Source organism: Amblyraja radiata, chromosome 3, assembly GCF_010909765.2.
Source record: "Amblyraja radiata isolate CabotCenter1 chromosome 3, sAmbRad1.1.pri, whole genome shotgun sequence".
Taxonomy (NCBI): domain Eukaryota; kingdom Metazoa; phylum Chordata; class Chondrichthyes; order Rajiformes; family Rajidae; genus Amblyraja; species Amblyraja radiata.
In genome coordinates, this window is record NC_045958.1 from 32115419 (window position 1) to 32136542 (window position 21124).

Below are 21124 nucleotides of genomic sequence, written 5' to 3' on the forward strand. Positions count from 1 at the left end.
GCTACCTTCAGGTAGAAGGTACAGGAGCCTGAAGATTGGAACGACCAGGTTCAGGAATAGCTACTTCCCCACAGCCATCAGGCTATTAAACCTGGCTCGGACAAACTCTGAACATTAATAACCCATTATCTGTCATTTTGCACTTTATCAGTTTATTTATTCATGTGTGTATATATTTATATAATGGTATATGGACACACTGATCTGTTTTGTAGTAAGCCTATTTTCAGTTCTGTGTGCTGAAGCAAAGCAAGAATTTCATTGTCCTATCAGGGACACATGACAATAAACTCATTTGAACTTGAAGTTGAAGTACCCGGGGAGGGGGTGGTTCGGGTGGGAACGGACGAATTGGCCAACATCCCCCCATGATGTTGTGCCAATAGTGACCTCAAGGGGGCTGAACTGGTAAATGGATGAAAACAATTCGCTTTCAAAGAGCAAAGGATCAAAGAGATCGGTGGCCAGGATGGGTTAAAAACTGCGACAGGTGTGAACCGAATAAAAACCACTTTCATGCTCGTAACTCTGATGTAAAAGTGTAAGGTGCATTCAGCCCACAGAAGCTTTCACTTTGCAGCCGACGGATGCCGGCCCTATTATGTTGTTACTCAAGGGCTGACTCATAAACGCACGTTGACTGTGAGGGAGGGGGTGAGGCGGTGGCGACCAAAGCTACTAGAGGAAGTATCCTTGGTGGCGACGGCTCCCATGCGGTTGGCTGCAGCCAGCACTTGCTACACGGACCCTCTCTACCTCCCTCCCTCATTCATTGTCCCGGGACGTTCCGCCGCTCGCGACTCCCAGGCCGCGTTCCAGCCACTTCCAGGAGCCGCCGGCTCCCTGCATCTTAGCTGCTCCAGCATGCTGCAATAAAAGCTGAATTCAGCCTGCTCCAGGCACCCGAATAAGTTAGTATAACCACATTGTCTCCGCGTTGCGGTCCCAGAAAACATTTTGTCAGGGCGAATTTGTCCTTTGCGGATGGACCACGTAATGAGCGTCTGCAAGGGTTCATTGGCGCTTCTTAAAAGGGCAATGGCCTAGGAATTCCTTACGCGCTTTAGAAATAGGTGCTATGCCACGTTAGTGCACGGTTCTCGGCTGCAGTATTCAGCAATGCCTGAAAGCGTCCACGTTTTGGACGGGGGAGAAAACGGGAACATCTGAGGGAGGAGACTCAAGTGGTCGTAGGCACTAATCTCACAGTTCTCAACCCAAAGGTCAATACTACACCTGCATTTTTGGAAAGGGCCTGCTACAAACGTCTTTTCCTCCCTGGTTCTGTTAAAAGGATTAAGATGGGAGAATGTTTAACATGCGATTAGTATCATAATAATATCAGCAACAAAGGGAAGGGAAGAGGTGACGAGGAGTAAACACTGAACAGGATGCACATAAGACAGGCCACAAGGCTCCCACGAATCATGATAGCTGTTAACCAACACTGAAGGAAGCTTTAACCCTCAACTTTAAATCCACGTCAATGCAAATGGACAGTATTGTTCTCAGGCTTTAGATAAGCAAATCTTTTTTTTTGTAAAAAAAAGACATAGTTTTGATGTGTTGAATGTGGCTGGTGGACTGAAAGTTGAAGACCAGAGAAACTATCCTTATTCTGTCCAAGGAGTGCAGAAAGGGGGAGTGAGAACAGAACTACCGGACACAGCGGATAAATGGATGAGGGACCAAGCTATAAAGAGGGAGGGGGAAACACATTTACTAAATAAATGGTTTTTGTACTTTTGACTTTCTCATTGCACATGCCCAATGGCCTCTGAGCATACGTGCTGGGGTGACCAGAGTTTTGGAGGGTCACTACTGGTAATTTAGTTTAAATGTTGGTTGGGAAAGATTTTGGTGTCTATTGTCTTTCGGAATCTATTAACATCTCATCCCTCCTTCTCTGCTCAATGCCTCTATATGGCATTACTCAACTGTTGCCATATTATTTACTTGCTATATTTTGCCATTCATAAATTCCAGCATGCCCTGTTCTTACAAACAGCATTATGCCAACAAGAACACCCCCCCTGTTTTTTTCTGAACTTTGCAGGAACCATTGTTCATCAAGTCAATGCAATCTCTTAGAGCAATCTTCATCAATCTAATTTATCCACATATTACTCTAACCTATTCTCTCACTCATGCCCATTAACCAATGCTCCTACCACCAATCTCCAAGCAGTTGTAATTTGCAACGCCAATTAAACTGCCAGCAAGTTCTTGGGATGAGGGAGAACATGGGAGAGCCTGAGGGAAACTGATGTAGTCGCAGGAGAATATGCACATATTGCGAGAGAGGTCAGCCTTGAATCTTAGTCGCTTGAGTTGTTATGGGCCTTGTCCCACTTAGGCGACTGCAGGAGACCATGCAGTTGCCATATGGTCGCCACATGTTCGCGGGTGGTTGCCGGGGAGTCGCCTTCATGGTCGTGAGGAGTTCACACATTCTGGGAACTAGTCGCGGCTTCATTATAGTCGCCGCGAATTTTTCAACATGTTGAAAAATTAGCGGCGACTAGAATGAAGCCGCTGTGGAGAGTAGCGAGAATGCTCGTGCCATAGGTGGGTCGCCAGGAGGTCGATGGTTCTCGTAGGTTGTAGCCGGTGCTGACCTGTGAATTTCATTGGCTCGTAGGGAAAGAAAAACGTAAGCAGTAGTTATCAGAACCAAGGATAACCGACCGGTAATGTTAATGTCCACCGAGTTTCACAGCCGTGTATCTCTGGCTTCTTAAAAGTCAGAAGGAGTCTGCACTCCTACTCCCTCCTTCTCCCCCTTCTGCCCCCTCCCCCCCCCCTCTTTTAAAGGACTTACCGTACACTGTGCTTTAGCAGTCTTAATTACAGCACCAACCTTCCTGTTCATCGCAGTGTGTGTCTGGATCACCTTGGCTTTGCACAATGGGAATTTCACTTGGCACTCCCCCGCTTGCCCTGTCCCCCGCCTGCATAACGAGCTGGTGAAGGAAGCGATGTGTGTGTGTTCCACTCTGACAGTCTCCATTCCAGTTGCCGGTTTTTCAGGCGACTGCCGGCAACTTGACAGCCGGCAGTCGCCTGAAAAATCGCCTAAGTGGGACAGGCCCATTAGGGTGTAGCATATTTGCTGCACCACCAAGTCTCTCTCTGTCAATGATCTTGACTTTGTGGAATTACATTACTCTCCCAAACATGTTATAAGGTCTTGCCCTAAACATCACTATTTCTCCGCAGGCTCTACCACATTCCAACTCTTAAATCCCCAAGTTTGGTCTCTTTTGCAAAATTTACTCCCTTTACTATTGCTGGGTGAATTTTCAGTTACATGATAATTGGAACACTAAATCCTTTTTCCTGCTTAAAATATTTCTCATCAATTAAATCATCATAAATACTGTGTTTAAGAAGGAACTGCAGATGCTGGAAAATCGAAGGTGAGACCAAGCGTAGGCGTGGCGCCCGAACACCTCCGCTCGGTCCGCATTAACCAACCTGACCTCTCGGTGGCTCAGCACTTCAACTCCCCCTCCCATTCCGTATCCGACCTCTCTGTCCTGGGTCTCCTTCATGGCCAGAACGAGCACCACTGGAAATTGGAGGAACAGCACCTCATATTCCGCTTGGGGAGTCTGCATCCTGGTGGCATGAACATTGAATTCTCCCAATTTTGTTAGCCCTTGCTGTTTCCTCCCCTTCCTATCTCTCCCTCAGCCCTCGGGCTCCTCCTCCTATTTTTTCTTCTCCCTGCCCCACCCCCCATCAGTCTGAAGAAGAGTTTCGGCCCGAAACGTTGCCTATTTCCTTCGCTCCATAGATGCTGCTGCACCCGCTGAGTTTCTCCAGCATTTTTGTGTACCATCAGAAATACTTTCTGAATAACCATAATAGGGAGGGAAAGCAGAAATAAATTAATTTGTCGGTGTATTTGCCTGATGGAATTGTTATTTAGAATGCCATATCTCTGATTTATAAATGTAACCTGTTTTAATGCAACTCAAAATGATAAATGGGCATGTGTTTGTACACTTAAAAGATTTGAATACATTTCACATTTTTATCTGGTAGCAAATCTAAATTGAAAGCTTTTCCAAATATTACATTTTACTCCAAGCATTTATGCTATTTTAATTGATACTTGGGAAAGAATAAAATGATGAACATTCAGTAATTTAATGACTTTTGTTTCAAAGTACTTCACAGCCAAATAATTAAGTTTGAACTGCAGTAACTCTTACACTCTTCTACAAGCAGAAATTGAGATAAAGGACCAGTTCACCTAGTTTGCTGTTGGCTAATTTAGATTACAATGTTAAAAGAGTGTTCATTTGGATTTTTGAATATTTGTTCAAAGGTACAAAAAATGTAATCTATGTGAATAGTGGCATTGACTGGAGTTGTAACGTAATTAAAGGGCCTGTCCCACCAGCATGCGATTGCATGCGTCTAGCGCGACCAAACAGAAGCGGAGTTCGCGCTAAGTTCATGGTAAGTACGTGCAAAGTTTGCGCGTGACGTAATTTACGTCAAACTCACCAATCAGCTGGGCAGGAGGCGGGCCGATTGAATTTGGACGTCGCACGGCATCGGGCGGTGACGTCATCACGCAACGGTACGCCGGGCGGTGACGTCACCGCGCAACGCCACGCACTAGGCGTACGCCGTCAAGACGCTGCGTACGACGTTGAGACGCTGCATACGCCCTCAATGCACCTGCGGGCCGACAGGCCGTTGGCACGCGAAGATTTCGGACAGTGCGGGATTTTCGGAGCCCCGCGCGATGTCGGGACCAGCCTCGCACAACTCCATACGCCTCCACCGATCGAAGTGGGACCGGCCCCGCGTGGCCGTACGCCTCAAGCGAGCACGTTTGGTCGTGCTGGACGCATGCAATCGCATGCTGGTGGGACAGGCCCTTAACTCTTTCACAACTCCAGGTTCAATGAAGTTGATCTTTTGGTGTTGATTAGATTAAGTGTCTGGTTTAGTAATCAAATTATACTCAATATTTTTTTGTTAACAACCATTGACTACTAAAATTGATGTTAAATTACATTTGTATGAAGATACTGATGGTTTACAGTATAATGTCTAAAATATTTGTGCAATTCTTAACGAATCGTATTTTTTGTTGTTGCAGATATTGAATTCATCACAAGAAAGATTAGTTTACCTTTGATGACATCCGTTTGAAATGGCGCCCTTCAAAATGAAACTATTTGGCTTACTGTACTTTGTACAGGGAATGCCCTATGGACTACAATCCAATTTGTTACCAATTTATCTGAGGACATTTGGACTTTCATTTACCAAAATCAGCTTGACCAAATTGTTATTTTTTCCCTGGTCACTTAAGATACTCTGGGCTCCATTTGTGGATCAATATGGAACTAAATGGAAATGGCTGCTGTGTAGCATGTTTGGATTATTTTTATGTTGTCTAGTAATGTCCAGACTGATTCCGGAAAGGGATTTCCCGGCAATGGCTTTCATTTTGTTGCTGATGAATTTCTTTGCTTCAATTCAAGACATTGCTGTGGATGGCATTGCAGTTCGTTTACTTAGAAGTGAGGACATTGGTTATGGCAATACCATCCAGGTTGTTGCCTATAAGATGGGCTCTCTTATTGCAGGAGCCGGGCTATTAACTGTGATGGACTATATTGGCTGGAATATGCTATTCATAATATTCTGTGTCGTCTATGCTGCTGCTATGTTTTTTTCGTATTTCATACCTGAAGAGGAAGATACCTCTGAAACAAAAAACAGTATTCCTGTGCTAAATCCCAGCAAAATATTAGGAGAGATCCTTAAAGTGCCTGGAACAGTTTGGAATCTGATTTACGTCATGATCTACAAATTGGGTAAGTGCATCCAGCATAATACTATAATATACGATAATGACGTTCAAATGACATTTGGACAGATACATGGACAGGAATGGTTTAGAGGGATATGGGCCGAACACGGACAGATGGGACTGGTGTAGAGTAGTCTCTACACTACAAAATGCTGGAGGAACTTAGCGGGCCAGGCAGCATCTCAGGATAGAAGGAATGGGTGATGTTTTGGATTGAGACCCTTCTTCAGACTGAGAGTTAGGGGAGAGGGAGACACAAAGATATGGAAATGTAGATGGGTCAGCTTGGTCGGCATGGGTAAGTTGGGCCGAAGGGCCTATTTGTTTCCATGCTGTATGACTCCAAGACTATAATTATCAATAAATAATGATTTTCCAATTCTTCTAAAATTCCTTGCCTAGAAATCCATCTTTACAGTTGTACAGTCATGTCAGCACACTGCTTTCAAAATTCACTGCAATGACTTCAAATAATTTTGAAATCAGGGAACAATGCACTGATGTAGCATTATTGTTTAAATTAAAACACAAAATGCTGGGATCACCCATCAGTTTGACAGCATCTGTGGAATATAGATAGAGTTCCACCAGGTATAGTTTATACCACTAGGGGCGCCGCACAATTGGCAGCCCCCCTAACAATGTCTGTTTTTTCGTCTTTTTTTAATTTTTAGTGTGTGTTAAAAGTTTATGTAAATGTTCTCCGGTTTGTTTTATGTGGGGGGAGGGGGAGGGGGTCGGGGGAATCTTTTTTTCAGTTTCTTATCTTGCCGGAGATGCGATTAATTTTCGTATCGCATTCGCCGGTCGCTCTGTGGCCTACCATCGATGGAGCAGGAGGCCTCCTCGGATTGACTTGAGCCGATTGAACATTGGAGCCGATCCCTTGCCTGAGATCGTTCCAACCGCAGCCTGCGGACTTTACCATCGTGAGCTCACAGTCTCGGGAGAGAGACTAGTCGGGAGCTCCAACGTCGCGGAAGGTTCGACCAACCCTGACGCGGGGTCCGATCACCGGCGCAGGGGAACTGACATCCCCCCAATGCAGGAGCTGATCGCCCCGATGCGGAGGGTCCAAACATCGCTGGCTACGGGAGTTAAGATCGTCCCGTCAACGGAAGGCTTGAGGCACCCGACCACGGGAGAGCAAAGAAGGGAAGAGATTTGAAATTTTTTTCACCTTCCATCACAATGAGGAATGTGGAGGAGTCACTGTGGTGGATGTTTATGTTTAAATGTGTTTTGTGTGTTCCGTTGCTTTTTATATGTATGACTGACTTGGCAAATGAAGTTCCTCGTATGTTGCAAAACATACTTGGCTAATAAAGTATTATTGTGATTGTGTGGTTGTGATTGTGAGTTTCAGATAGAAGATCCGTCATCATTTCTGATGTGGGTCCTTGAACCTGAAATGTTCTCTTGGATGCTGCCTGACCTGCTGATGATGGCCAGTATTTTACGTTTTAGTTTTAAAGTTCTAAGTAGTTGTAGTTTCAATTGCAATGCAGCTTATTTTACGCATACGATAAAAGATAATGTTTTGAGCTGCCAGTTTTGAATCCTAAAGTAGGTTTCCATCAAAAAAATAAATTAGATTTTTCTTACTGTAGGTGTTGATTGACGCTGCATATTTCCAGTATTTTCTTCTTTTAATAATGCTTATAATGTCAAAATGTGAAAAATGGTTGTAGAGAGGCAGTATTATTGAGCTCAATGTAGCACCTAATACAACTGAATACTTGTGTTGGTGATACTTTGAACACCGTGATGCCTATCGACTGTTTGATCAAAATTAAAAAAACATTTCTCACTGAAAGTTAGAATAAGATTTCTATAAACTTCAAAAGAAGAGACAAAGTGCTGGAGTAACTCATTGGATCGGGCAGCATCCCTGTAGAACATGGATAGGTGATGTTTCAGACTAGAAACATAATTTCTGCATTAAAATGGAGAAACAAGGAAACCATGCTGGTTTCGAAAAAAAAGGTATTATTCCAGCACTTTGTGTCTATTTCTGCATTAGCCTACTCAAGACTTGTAAGTATTTGGTTTGTTTCAATGTGATTTCATATTTTCTCATGATATAGAAGGAGGCCCATGGCCATTTGGCCCATGGTCTATCAGGTCTCTGTTGGCTTTCATCAGTCCCATTATTTCCCTGTAACATATCCTCTTTCACATCTCCATCAACTCCCTGTGGCTCCCCAATCCCCACGCACATTTAGACTAGGGGTACTTTAGAGTAGTCAGGTAATTTACCTAAACATCTTTGGGAAATGAGAGCATTCAGGAGAAACCCCACAGTCATAGGAAAAGCAATCAAATTCCATATTTGCAGCACCGGACATTAGGACTGAACCTTGATCTGCTCGATGATCAGCTATATATCTGTGCTGTCCTCGTTCTTCTAAATTCAAGTATAGGCCCATTTCCATGATTATTATTTCTGTAATCTAAATCTGTTTAATCTTTCCTTCTAGGACAACCAACCCATCTCTGGAATCAATTTGGCAAATCTTTCTGGCACTTCCTCTCCTTCAAGCATATCTTTCCTTAGGCGGAACATTAAGTCTTCAGCAGTTGTTGCCTCAACCTCACTAACAATCTATGATGCATCCTAGATGGAGTTTTTGTTTTAAATATATCTGATTTTCTAGTAACTAATTCCAATCAATTTTTAGTGTAGATATATTTGAAATAAAAACAGGTAAATATTATGATTTTAAAATGGAAAATTAATTAGACAAAATGCTGTTATTATCTCTACCTTTGAGGACAGTTCACCACTTATTATACATAGTCTTGTGTTTTTATGTGCATCTAGTAAATAAAAAATCTTAAACTGGCATACTTAATGTTTAACACAGGTCTACCTAAACATAATTCTAGACGAAGTGCAGAGAGATTAATGGATCAATATTTCTGCATTCTGAATATTCCCACTCTCAGATACATCCTCTGTCACAGTTCATTGCTCACTTATTCATGAATTGAGCAATACATGTCAGCATGTGCACAGAGATCTCATTGTGGCCTCTTTTGCTTTGTTGCCTTCGGCAGTTTATATTTCCTGCTATATCCTGCATAATGCATAATATCCTGTTTCCTGCTATATTCTGAAAGGATGGAATTTAAAATGTGACAAAGTACCAAACAGTGAATTCAGGCAGAACTGCAAAGGTCATGGGTGTTATTCTATGTGTAACACTTATGCAAAATGTGTAACTTTGTACAGAAGGAACTTGAAAGTAGATGTCATTATTGAATTTGAAATCTTCACTGAAAAAATACTTTTGCAAGCTAGATATTAATTTTATTTGCGATTCAACGTTAATATAATTGTGATTAACAATGGTAAGATATTTTACAGTTCAAGTGATAACTATATTTTAAGCGTATTTAAAAAAAATAATATCTGGGATTCCAATAACATTTCAAGCAGTAAAGCACATGAAGATGGCAAAGGGACTTGTATCAACCATATTTTAAACATAGAAACATAGAAAATAGGTACAGAATCAGCCCATTCGGCCCTTCGATCCAGCACCACTATTCAATATGATCATGGCTGATCATCCAAAATCAGTCCCCCGTTCCTGGTTTCTTCCCATATTCCTTGATTCCATTAGCCCTACGAGCTACGTATGCCTAACTCTCTCTTGAATACATATTTTATATGGACATGTTAGCAAAGACATGCAGATCAAAGGATTAGTCAAAGGGAGATGTTTTAAAAGACATCTTATCAAGGAAAGTGAGGAGACCTGATGAAGAGCAACGAGGCGCATGGCACTTGAAGGCATTGGCACTAAAGTGATGAAATTAGTGGGAGCGAAGGGCAGGTGGTAGTGGTGACCAGAAGTAAAATACCAAAGGAGTGCAAAGATCTAACAGGATTTCCAGGGCTCGAATAAATGGCAAAAATAAGGTTTGCAGGATAGAGAGATTTAACAACAATGTTAGAAGTTTGAAAAACAAAGTGGACAGGGAGCCAACATTGGCTTGGCGGTTGAATGGAACTGGTCTGAGATAATTTTCACAGCAATCAGCCAAATAAACTGCAAACTAAGTTTGTTAAAGGATAAACGGTGTGTTTAGAGTTTAGGGATACAGCGTGGAAACAGGCTCTCCCAGACCCACCGAGCCCACACCGACCACCCACACACCTGTTCCATGTCCTACACACTGGGGCTATTTACAAATTAACCTGCAAATGTACATGTCTTTAAAATGTGGGAGTAAACTGAAACACCTGGAGAAAACCTTGTGGTCATAGGGAGAATGTACAAACTCGACACAGACAGCACTTGTAATCAGGATGGAACCCGGGTCTCCGGCACGGTGAGGCAGTAACTATCCTGCTGCACTACTGTTCCGCCCCATTGCATTGTGGAGCAGGCTCCAATGGGAGAGCAGATTTATAGTTTTGTTTCCTGTGACTGTGTGTCTGCTCCTCCAATCAAGAGCTTTAAAATCTAAAAGGTCTAAGTGCAACAATTTTCTTTCCAAACTTCATTTTACCATTAAACAGAGACAAAATGCAGTGGGACGGGCAGCATCTCTGGATAGAAGGAATTGGTGACGTTTCGGGTCGGGTCGGGTACCGCAAGGCTCAGTTCTGGGACCCCAGCTATTTACGATATATATTAATGATTTGGACGAGGGAATTGAATGCAACATCTCCAAGTTTGCGGATGACACGAAGCTGGGGGGCAGTGTTAGCTGTGAGGAGGATGCTAGGAGGCTGCAAGGTGACTTGGATAGGCTGGGTGAGTGGGCAAATCCATGGCAGATGCAGTATAATGTGGATAAATGTGAGGTTATCCACTTTGGTGGCAAAAACAGGAAAGTAGATTATTATCTGAATGGTGGCCGATTAGGAAAGGGGGAGATGCAACGAGACCTGGGTGTCATGGTACACCAGTCATTAAAAGTAGGCATGCAGGTGCAGCAGGCAGTGAAGAAGGCGAATGGTATGTTAGCATTCATAGCAAAAGGATTTGAGTATAGGAGCAGGGAGGTTCTACTGCAGTTGTACAGGGTCTTGGTGAGACCACACCTGGAGTATTGCGTACAGTTTTAGTCTCCTAATCTGAGGAAAGACATTCTTGCCATAGAGGGAGTACAGAGAAGGTTCACCAGACTGATTCCTGGGATGTCAGGACTTTCATATGAAGAAAGACTGGATAGACTCGGTTTGTACTCGCTAGAATTTAGAAGATTGAGGGGGGATCTTATAGAAACTTACAAAATTCTTAAGGGGTTGGACAGGCTAGATGCAGGAGGATTGTTCCCAATGTTGGGGAAGTCCAGAACAAGGGGTCACAGTTTAAGGATAAAGGGGAAATCTTTTAGGACCGAGATGAGGAAAACTTTTTTCACACAGAGAGTGGTGAATCTCTGGAATTCTCTCCCGCAGAAGGTAGTTGAGGCCAGATCATTGGCTATATTTAAGAGGGAGTTAGATGTGGCCCTTGTGGCTAAAGGGATCAGGGGGTATGGAGAGAAGGCAGGTACAGGATACTGAGTTGGATGATCAGCCATGATCATATTGAATGGCGGTGCAGGCTCGAAGGGCTGAATGGCCTACTCCTGCACCTATTTTCTATGTTTCTATGTTTCTTCAGACTGAGAGTCAGGGGAGAGAGAGACACAGAGATAAGGAAGTGTAAGGCGTTTCATTTTGCCAGTAACTGGTTGGGATGCACCCTCTGGTGGATTACATGAGAAGCACATCAGATTCAGATTCAGATTCAAACTTTATTGTCATTGTGCAGTGTACAGTACAGGGACAACAAAATGCAGTTAACAGGTAGGTGAATTGTCGCTAGTTCGCGAATTCTGAGAAGCACATGTAGAAAGGTGAAATTTGGCATTAATAACAATGGTCACAGATGCTAATTCCATATTATTTCAGGTTTACAGTTCCCGTTTCAGTCATCATGGATGGATTTAAATCAAAAAGTCATCTGTTGTCTTGTGACTTATTAAGACTTACCATTGCCAACACCTGCTTGAGTCCAGGCTCTGTAACAACATCTTTATTATTCTGAGGATGTTAAATGATGTGAGTCTTAAACTGTCATGAATGTGCTATTCTCAAACCTGTCAGGTTGATGCACTCTAAAGAGGCGAGCAGCTGTCACAGTACACACTGAACTGGTCACCGATCCGAGAAAGTATGCAATTTCTTTCATTACTGATTCCTATGGCCCCTGGGAAAAAAGCATTTGTGATAAGCATTGTGCAGAAATCCAATGAATGTTTGCTTTCAAGGGCGTGCACTTGGAAAATGTTAAAGACCTTGAGTTCTAAACCATCTGTAAAACAAGCCTTGCATGCTAAATACACTAGGGAAAATTGAGCCTGGTGGCAGATCAGGGCCACATGGATCAGGTTGTTACACTAGCATTGATTGCAGTTGTCTGAGGGTTTAGATCTTGGGATCATAGTCATGTTGTGAGCAGATGTTGTTTTGGGTAGGGTGGGGGCAGGGAGATGGCTAGGGTGCTCAAGGGAGAATCACTTTGCAGGCCTTACTGAAATAGACCTACCTGAAGCAATTCCCTGTACTCAAACTCAATTGGCTGAAGCCTAACCAGGTAGGTCCACAATAAATTATTGAAAATGGCCCTGTTGTGTGTTGAAAAAGGCTTATTTCTCTCTGAGTCTCCTATGTTCAGCTCTGTGGTCATAGAGTAATACAGCATAGAAATGGGTTCTTCAGGCCACTTCATCCATGCTGACCAAGATGCCTCATCTAAGCTAGTCCTATTTGCACACACTTTGCTCTTATCCCACTAAACCTTATTCAAGTACCTGACCAAATGTATTTTACATTTTGTTATTGTACTTACCTCGATTACTTCCTCTGTCAGATCATTCCATGTACCCACAACCTTCTCCGTGAAAAAAGTTGCCTATTAAATCTTTCCCCTCTCACCTTTTAAACTTATGCCCTTGAGTTCTTGATTCTCCCATCCTGGGAAAGGGAAATGAGAGATATAGACAGCGATATAGTGATACAGAATAAATGAATGAAAGGTATGCAAAACAGTAACGATGATCAAAGAAACAGTTCATTGTTAGCTGTGGACTAGGTGAAAATGAGATATACAGACAATGAAACTCACCAGGACAACAGTGAAACTAGTACAATGATCTGGGTGGGGAAGGGACCTAGAGAGATGGGATGCAAGTTAGAGAAATCAATATTCATACCGCTGGGTTGTAAGCTGCCCAAGTGAAATATGAGGTGCTGTTCCTCCAATTTACATTTGACCTCTGACAATGGAGGAGGCCCAGGACAGAAAGGTCAGTATGGGAATGGGAAGGTGAGTTAACGTGTTCGGCAACTGGGAGATCATGTAGGACCAGGCGGATTGTGTGAAAGCGTTCAGCGTAATGATCACCCAGTCTACGTTTGGTCTTGTCAATGTATAAGAGTGCACCTCTCAAGACAAGTCAAGTCAAGTCAAGAGAGTTTATTGTCATGTGCCCCAGATAGGACAATGAAATTCTTGCTTGCTGCAGCACAACAGAATATTGTAAGCATAAATACAGAACAGATCAGTGTGCCTATATAGCATAGACCATATATACACACACAATAAATAAACAGATACAGTGCAATAGGCTGTTATAGTTCAGAGTTTCTTTGATGGCGAGTTTAATAGCCTGATGGCTGTGGGGAAGAACCTGTTCCTGAACCTGGATGTACCAGATTTCAGGTTCCTGTACCTTCTACCTGATGGCAGTGGAGAGATGACTGTGTGGCCAGGATGGTGTGGGTCCTTGATGATGTTGGCAGCCTTTTTGAGGCAGCGACTGCGATAGATCCCTTCGATGGTAGGCGGTCAGAGCCGATGATGGACTGGGCAGTGGTCATATCTTTCTGCAGTTTTTTCGCTCCAGGCCGCTCAAGTTGCCGAACCAAGCCACGAAGCCAAGCAACCAGTCAGTATGCTCTCTACTGTGCACCTGTAGAAGTTCGAAATAATCCTCTTTGACATACCGACTCTCCGTAATCTTCTCGGGAAGTAGAGCCGCTGATGTGCTTTCTTGATAATTGCATCAGTGTGCTGGGACCAGGAAAGATCTTAAGAAATATGCACGCACAGGAATTTGAAGTTCTTGACCCTTTCCACCATCGTTGATATAAACGGGATTGTGGGTCCCCATCCTACCCCTTCCAAAGTCCACAGTCGGTTCCTTGGTTTTGCTGGTGTTGAGAGCCAGGTTATTGTGCTGGCACCATTTGGGAAATTGGTCGATCTCACTTCTATACTCTGACTCGTCCCACAACAGTGGTGTCGTTGGCGAACTTGATGATGGAGTTTGTACTATGTTCGGCTACGCAGTCATGAGTATAGAGTGAGTACAGCAGGGGGCTGAGCACACAGCCTTGAGACCAGAGCTCCCATGCTGATTGTTATCGAGGATGACACATTTTCACCAATACGGACAGACTGGTCTGTGGATGAGGAAGTCGAGGATCCAATTGTGGAGGGATGCACAAAGACCCAGATCTGAGAGCTTGATAACCAGCTTGGAGGGGATGATGGTGTTAAACGGCGAGCTGTAGTCAATGAATAACAGCCTGACATATGAGTTTCTGTTGTTCACCTGGTCAACATTATTCAGCACCTCCTCGGCTGCAATATAGACTGTCCTCACGATATCTCCATTAACATTCTCTGGAACAACGGATACAGTAGATGAGGTTGAAGGAGGTGCAAGTGAACATCTGCCTGACCTGAAAGGACTGTCGGCTTTTGTAGTAAATGCCTACTATGTTCTGTGTGCTGAAGCAAAGCAAGAATGTCATTGTCCTATCAGGGACACATGACAATAAACTCACTTGACTTGACTTGACTTGACTTGGGTCCCTGGACAGAGTTGAGGGAGGAGGAAACTTATACATCAGCAAGACCAACCGTAGACTGGGTGATCGTTTTGCTGAACGTATGTTTATGACCCTGCCCTCATCATGCTTCTTAGTTTCTTCTCCATAGTCCCCAGATTTTTCTTTGCAGCCTTTCTTAAATAGAGGCACAACATTAGCCATCCTCCAGTTTTTTTGGCACCTGCACGTGTCTAACGATGAATAATGAATCTCAGCTGGGGCTCCTTAATTCTTCTTTACCTTCTCACCAGTGTCCTTGGATATGGTGAGAATAAGGAGTAAGCCATTTAGAACGGAGACGAGGAAACACTTTTTCTCACAGAGAGTGGTGAGTCTGTGGAATTCTCTGCCTCAGAGGGCGATGGAGGCAGGTTCTCTGGATGCTTTCAAGCAGGGGCGGAAAACCCGGGGGGGCCAGAGGGGACACGTCCCCCCCATGTTTTGAGAGGTGGGCGACATCCCCGCCAGGTTAACCTGCCTGGGCTTGCGGGAAATATGGCCAGCGCGGAGAAGCCGCGCTGGTATCCCGTCAGTCCAGACAGGGCTGTTGGTTAACCCGGTGAGACAGGCAGTTGAGCTGCATTTCGCGCTGGATTGAGCCTCCGAAGCCTCGCGCGCGTGTGTGAGTGTGCGCATGCGCGCGCGGCCGCCAAAAAATTGTGTCCCCCGTCCCCTCCATGTTTTGAAAGTGAGTTCCGTTCTTGCTTTCAAGAAAGAGCTAGATAGGGCTCTTAAAAATAGAGGAGTCAGGGGATATGGGGGGAAGGCAGGAACGGGGTACTGATTGGGGATGAACAGCCATGATCACATTGAATGGCGGTGCTGGCTCGAAGGGCCAAATGGCCTGCTCCTGCACCTATTGTCTATTGTCTATTGTCTATTGGTCTGGAAGACTTATCCCCCTTCATATGTCATTGGATATTCAGCACCTCCTCGACTGCAATATAGACTGTCCTCACGATATCTCCATTAACATCCTCAGGTTCCCTAGTCTTCATGTCTTTCTCTGCAGTGAATACAGAAGCAATATTCTGTTCATGCATGTATGACTACTTTGGTTTCTGAGGGGCCGTATTCGCTCTCTAGTTACGTGCCACTTCCAATCATAAGCTCTGGTGAACAATTAAATAGCTCATGGGAGTAGCAGATCCTGGACAATTCCTGCTCAGGCCAGCTTGTGAACGCTATTGACAAGACTGAAGCATTCACAATAGCATTCATAATCATGTACAGCTAGAATGATGTTAACTCCATTTAAGAAGCATCTGGATGAGAATTTGAATTGCGAAGGCACGGAAGGCTGTGCACCAGATGCTGGTAAATGGATTACATAGATACTTGATGGCTGACATAACTGATGGGTTGAAGGGCTTGCACTATAACGCTCTGACTCCAACAGTACGAGGAATATGTTGTATATCAACTTATTTCTGAAATGTGCACCATTATAAAAAACAGTTTTATTCAATCCAGGTTTTCCCAAGAAGAGACAGAAAGAACTACATCAAGTCAACTTTATTTGTCACATATACATACAAGATATACAGTGAAATGAAAGTGGCAATGCTTGCGGGATTGTGCAAAACAACAGAACAGAACAGCAAAGAACCAGTATTTACATTTAAAAAAAAGACGCAACAATATTTACACCCTGGTGAGATCAGAGTTTACAGTCCTGATGACCTGTGGGAAGAAACTCCGTCTCAGCCTCTCAGTTTTTGCTGCATGACAGCAGAGATGCTTGCCTGACTGCAGTAGTCATACATGCATGAATGTTGCTGGGGTGGTAGGGGCCCTTCATGATCCTGCAGGATCTGGATCTGCACCTCCTGGTGTATAGGTCCTGCAGGGGGGGGAGAGCCTAGTTCCCGTGGTGCGTTCTGCCGAACGCACTACTCTCTGCAGAGCCTTGTGCAGAGCTGTTGCCAAACCAGATAGAGATGTTTCCAGTCAGGATGCTTTCTACAGCACCAGAGTAGAAGGATTGAAGGATCCTCAGAGAGACTCTGAATTTCCTCATCTGCCTGAGGTGGTAAAGGAGTTGCATTGCCTTACTCACCAGTGTGGCAGTGTGTGTTGTCCATGTCAGATCCTCCGTGATGTGGACTCCCAGGTATTTAAAGCTGCTCACCCTATCCACAATAGTCCCATTAATCCCCAGTGGCGTGTACGTCCTTGGTTGCATACAACAAAGGCTAAGTGACCAGATAATATCCTGGTTATAATATTGAAAATCTATGCTGCAGAAGAAGCTGTGCCTCTAACCCGGTTGTTCTAGTACAATTACAGTACTGCCATCTGCCCAGCAATATAGAACATTGTTCAGATATGCCCTGTCTGTAAAAACTAGCAGACACAGGTTTAAGATAAGGGGCAGGAGTTCAGAGAGAAGAAGATTAGAGGGTGGTTAGAATTTGGATCACGCTGTCTGAGAGTTTGATGGAGGCAAATCCTTTCACAACATTTAAGAACATTTCGGCATCTCTGGAGAGAAGGAATGGGTGACGTTTCAGATCGAGACCCGAAAGATCACCCATTCATTCTCTCCAGAGATGCTGCCTGTCCCGCTGAGATACTCCTGCATTTTGTGTCTATCTTCGAGGTATAACCAGCATCTGCAATCCCTTCCTTCACATTTAAGAACATTTGCCATTCTCCGACGCAAGAATTGTCAAGACATGGAAGGTTATAGACCAACTGCTGGTAAATAGGATTGGTATTGATGGGTGCTTAATATATTAGATCAAAGGACCTGTTTTTGTGCTGTATGACTCTATCTCTATAATGTTCCTTTATTGTTTCACTTTTCCCTCTTGATTTGGATTTGCTTAAAAGTTGGTGCATTTCTAACATATCTGACGCAAGGTCATTAGGCTGAAACATTAAGTTTGTCCCTCTATAGGTGCCTGACCTGTGGTGTGTTTTTATTGCTTTCTTTTCATTTTCTACTATGCTGAAATTTTGGAACTAAAAATGATTTCATGGTCGGTGGGGGCGCTGCAAGCCAGCAGCCCTGCCAGCAGCATGTTAGTTTTTTCTACTTTAAATTTTTTTTTTAGTGTGTCCTAATGTTTGTTTTGGTGCCTCTCTGTGTGTCCTGCGTGGGGGGTGGTGTGGGGGGGTAAGGGGGAAACTGCTTCGGTCGCCTCCTCCACGAAGAGGCGCTCTTACCCATGTCTACTCCCCCGTGGCCAAACATCGAAGATCGGCGCGGCCTTTACCCGGAGGCGTGCCCGGGGCTTCAGCGGCGGGCGCAGCGCGGACTCTCGTCACGGAGCAGGCAAGCCCTAGCCGGGGCTCGCCGGAGGGGAGTGCTCCATTCGCTGGCCCACGGCAGCCTGAAGCCGCGGTCTGTGGAGCTCCAACTGGCGCGGTGTCCTGGGCCTGGGATCCCTCGTTGGGGACCCCGGAGGAGAAGAGCTCCGACCGCCAGCCTGCAGCCAACTTCTACCGTGGGCGTGGCAGGGACTTACCATCAGGAGTGGGTCCCTCACCGGGGACCACTGGAGAAGAGCTCTGACTGCCGACCCCCGCGGTCTCCAGTGGGGAAGCACCGATTCTGGACTTACCTGGACTTTACCTTGTCTACTCATCTGGACGCCCACAGCGGCGGCTGCGGAGGGTTGAGGTCCCGACCACGGGGGAAAATGGAGGAGGACTGGCCAAATGTTGTGCCTTCCACCTCAGTGATAATTGCTGTGGTGGATGTTTGTGTTACATTTATATTGTGATTTTGTGTGCTCTTTGTTCATTGTACCGCTGCTGGCAAATTTGTACAATACAAATAAAACTGATATTGATATTGATTGATATTGATATATAGGAATAATATTGCACTTGGGTTCAGCAGTGTATCATTACAAAACCTACAGATTTCTAACCCACGCAATTAATTTTCAGATCATTATTACGATTTCTGTAATTTGATGTGTCTTATTTTGGTTAAAAACAAGCCATATTTTCTGAAGCTGTTCATCTTCTTTGAGTTGTTTATTGCTTTATTGTAAGTTGGATTCAAGTTTATAATTCCTCACCATTCCCCTGAGGAGAATAACTCCATAGGCCGCGTTAATTTTTAAGATGGGAAGTTATTGTAAAGCCTAGCATACATCTGAATGAAAAGAACTGACTATATTTCAAGAGACAAGAGTGTTCAAAAGTCATATGTACAGACAACTTCTTGTGGGACCCTGCTGAGTATCTTATAAGCATTTTTACCCATCTAATTACAGTGATTACACTAGAAAACTAATTAACTTGCTGTGAATTATTTCAAGGATAGGCAAGTGGGCTGCAGAATGGTTAGTGGCGTTTAAGTAGATAGGTGTGAAATGTTGCATTTTGAAAAGTGAAACTTTCACAGTGAATGGCAGGGCCCTGGGGATTGTTGTAGCTCAGGGGGATCTGGTAGTGAAGATACATAATTCCCTTTAACTGGTGTCACAGGTAGACAGGGTGGTCAAAAAGGGTGGCCTTCATTGAGTATAGAAGTCGGGATGTTATGTTACAGTGTACAAGATGTTGGTGAGCCCGCATTTGGGAGTATTGTGTTCAGTTTTGAACATCCTGCTTTTGGAAGTTGGAAAGAGTGCAGAGAGGATTTACGTGGATGTTGCAAGGACTCGAGGGTCTGAGCTATTGGGGGAGGTTGGGCAGGCTCGGATTTTATTCCTTGCAGTGCAGATGACTGAGGGGGTGATCTTATAGAGGTGTATAAAATCATGTGGGGAATAGAAAAGTCTTTTACCCAAAGTCAGATAAACAAGAACCAGAGGAGATAGATTTAAGGTGAGAGGGGAAGTACTTAATAGGAAAGTGAGGGGCAACATTTTCACACAGAGGGCAGACGTCCCCCAGGAGGCCGCGGAGAAGCCAGGCGGCGAAGCCTGACTGGGCCAGTGGAGCCATGGCGGCCGACGGAGCCTCATGGTGACGGTGGAGCCTCGGCAGCAGCGGTGGAGCCTTGGAGGTCGGTGCAGTCTTGCGACGACAGTGGAGCCTCACGGCAGTGGAACCTCGAGGGGCGACCTGTGGTATGCGGTGCGGCAGTTGATGAGGGCACGGGGGAACCGCTGTGAGGGAGCGAGGTGTAAGAACAAAGGAGGACCCAGCGTAGGGGGACTGCGGTGGGAACGGGGGGGAGGGACAGGGGGTGTGGAGAACAATGGAGGAGCCGGTTGGGGTACTTTGTAACTTTGTCAGTGCCGTTTATGGGTTGACTATTTGTATACCTTGGGTATGCAAGCAAATAATTTCACTGTAGGTACACAAAATTGCTGGGGAAACTCAGCGGGTGCAGCAGCATCTATGGAGCGAAGGAAATAGGCGACGTTTCGGGCCGAAACCCTTCTTCAGACTGATGGGGGGTGGGGGGGGGGAAAAGAAAGAAGGAAAAGGGGAGGAGGAGGAGGAGCCCGAGGGCGGGCGGATGGGAGGGTGGGAGGAGACAGCTAGAGGGTTAAGGAAGGGGAGGAGACAGCAAGGGCTAGCCAAATTGGGAGAATTCAATGTTAATGCCATAAGGACGCAAGGTCCCCAGACGGAATATGAGGTGCTGTTCCTCCAATTTCCGCTGTTGCTCACTCTGGCAATGGAGGAGACCCAGGACAGAGAGGTCGGATTGGGAATGGGAGGGGGAGTTGGGAATGGGAGGGGGAGTTGAAGTGCTAAAGTAATAATTTCACTGTGCCTTGTCACATGTGACAATAAAGTATTCCATTTCATTCGTATACCCGTTGAGTTGGGAGAGGAAGTAGTTGAATCAAGTACTGTAACAAAATTCAAAACACATTTGGACAGGTACATGGATAGGGAAGATTTAGAGCAATATGGGCCAAACATGTTTAACTGGGACTAGCGTAGATGGGAAATCTTGTTTGGCATGGGCAAGGTGGGCAAAGAGCCTCTGTGCTCGATGACTGTATAAATCTAATGTGAAAGGCACAAAAGCTCTTATATCTAATGGTAACATTTTTATTCTAATATTAGTTTGAATAGTTTTTCATTCTTCTGCACCAGCATCTCTTGATGAGCTCTTAACATTCATAGATAAAAAAAAACAAGCATGGTTTCAGAGCTGTATCAGGATGGTCTTCTCTTAGGTGTTATTGATAACTCTGCTATACTTGCAGATAGCTGCAAATGATTTTAAATTGGATATCATGTGATTGTAAGAGATTGAGTTCCATAATTAGATTGTTCATCACTCTGTGAACACGCTTTGGACGTGTAAAAAAAATGTAACGGTTTTGGATGATCCTTTACAATCAGGAGAGTTGCACATCATACCCTGTATGTCTAACCATTCGGCATTCTCTTACGGATTACACTGTAATGGTGTCCGATGGCCCGCTGTTTGTATTCATTTCTTCCCAGAA

At 44.5% G+C, this 21124-nt stretch overlaps 1 protein-coding gene across 2 annotated transcripts in view; it reads left to right on the plus strand.

The window, feature by feature from the left end:
• The first annotated feature begins 374 nt into the window (after window positions 1–374).
• Window positions 375–21124, plus strand: part of mfsd3 (major facilitator superfamily domain containing 3) — a 109807-nt gene continuing 89057 nt past the window's right edge. Inside the window, exons 1-2 of one of the 2 annotated variants that reach the window (XM_033017555.1) lie at window positions 375–490; window positions 5123–5846. In XM_033017555.1, coding sequence (XP_032873446.1) covers window positions 5177–5846 — 670 coding nt within the window. In that variant the 5' untranslated portion in view covers window positions 375–490; window positions 5123–5176. The other variant, XM_033017556.1, reaches the window with a different exon arrangement.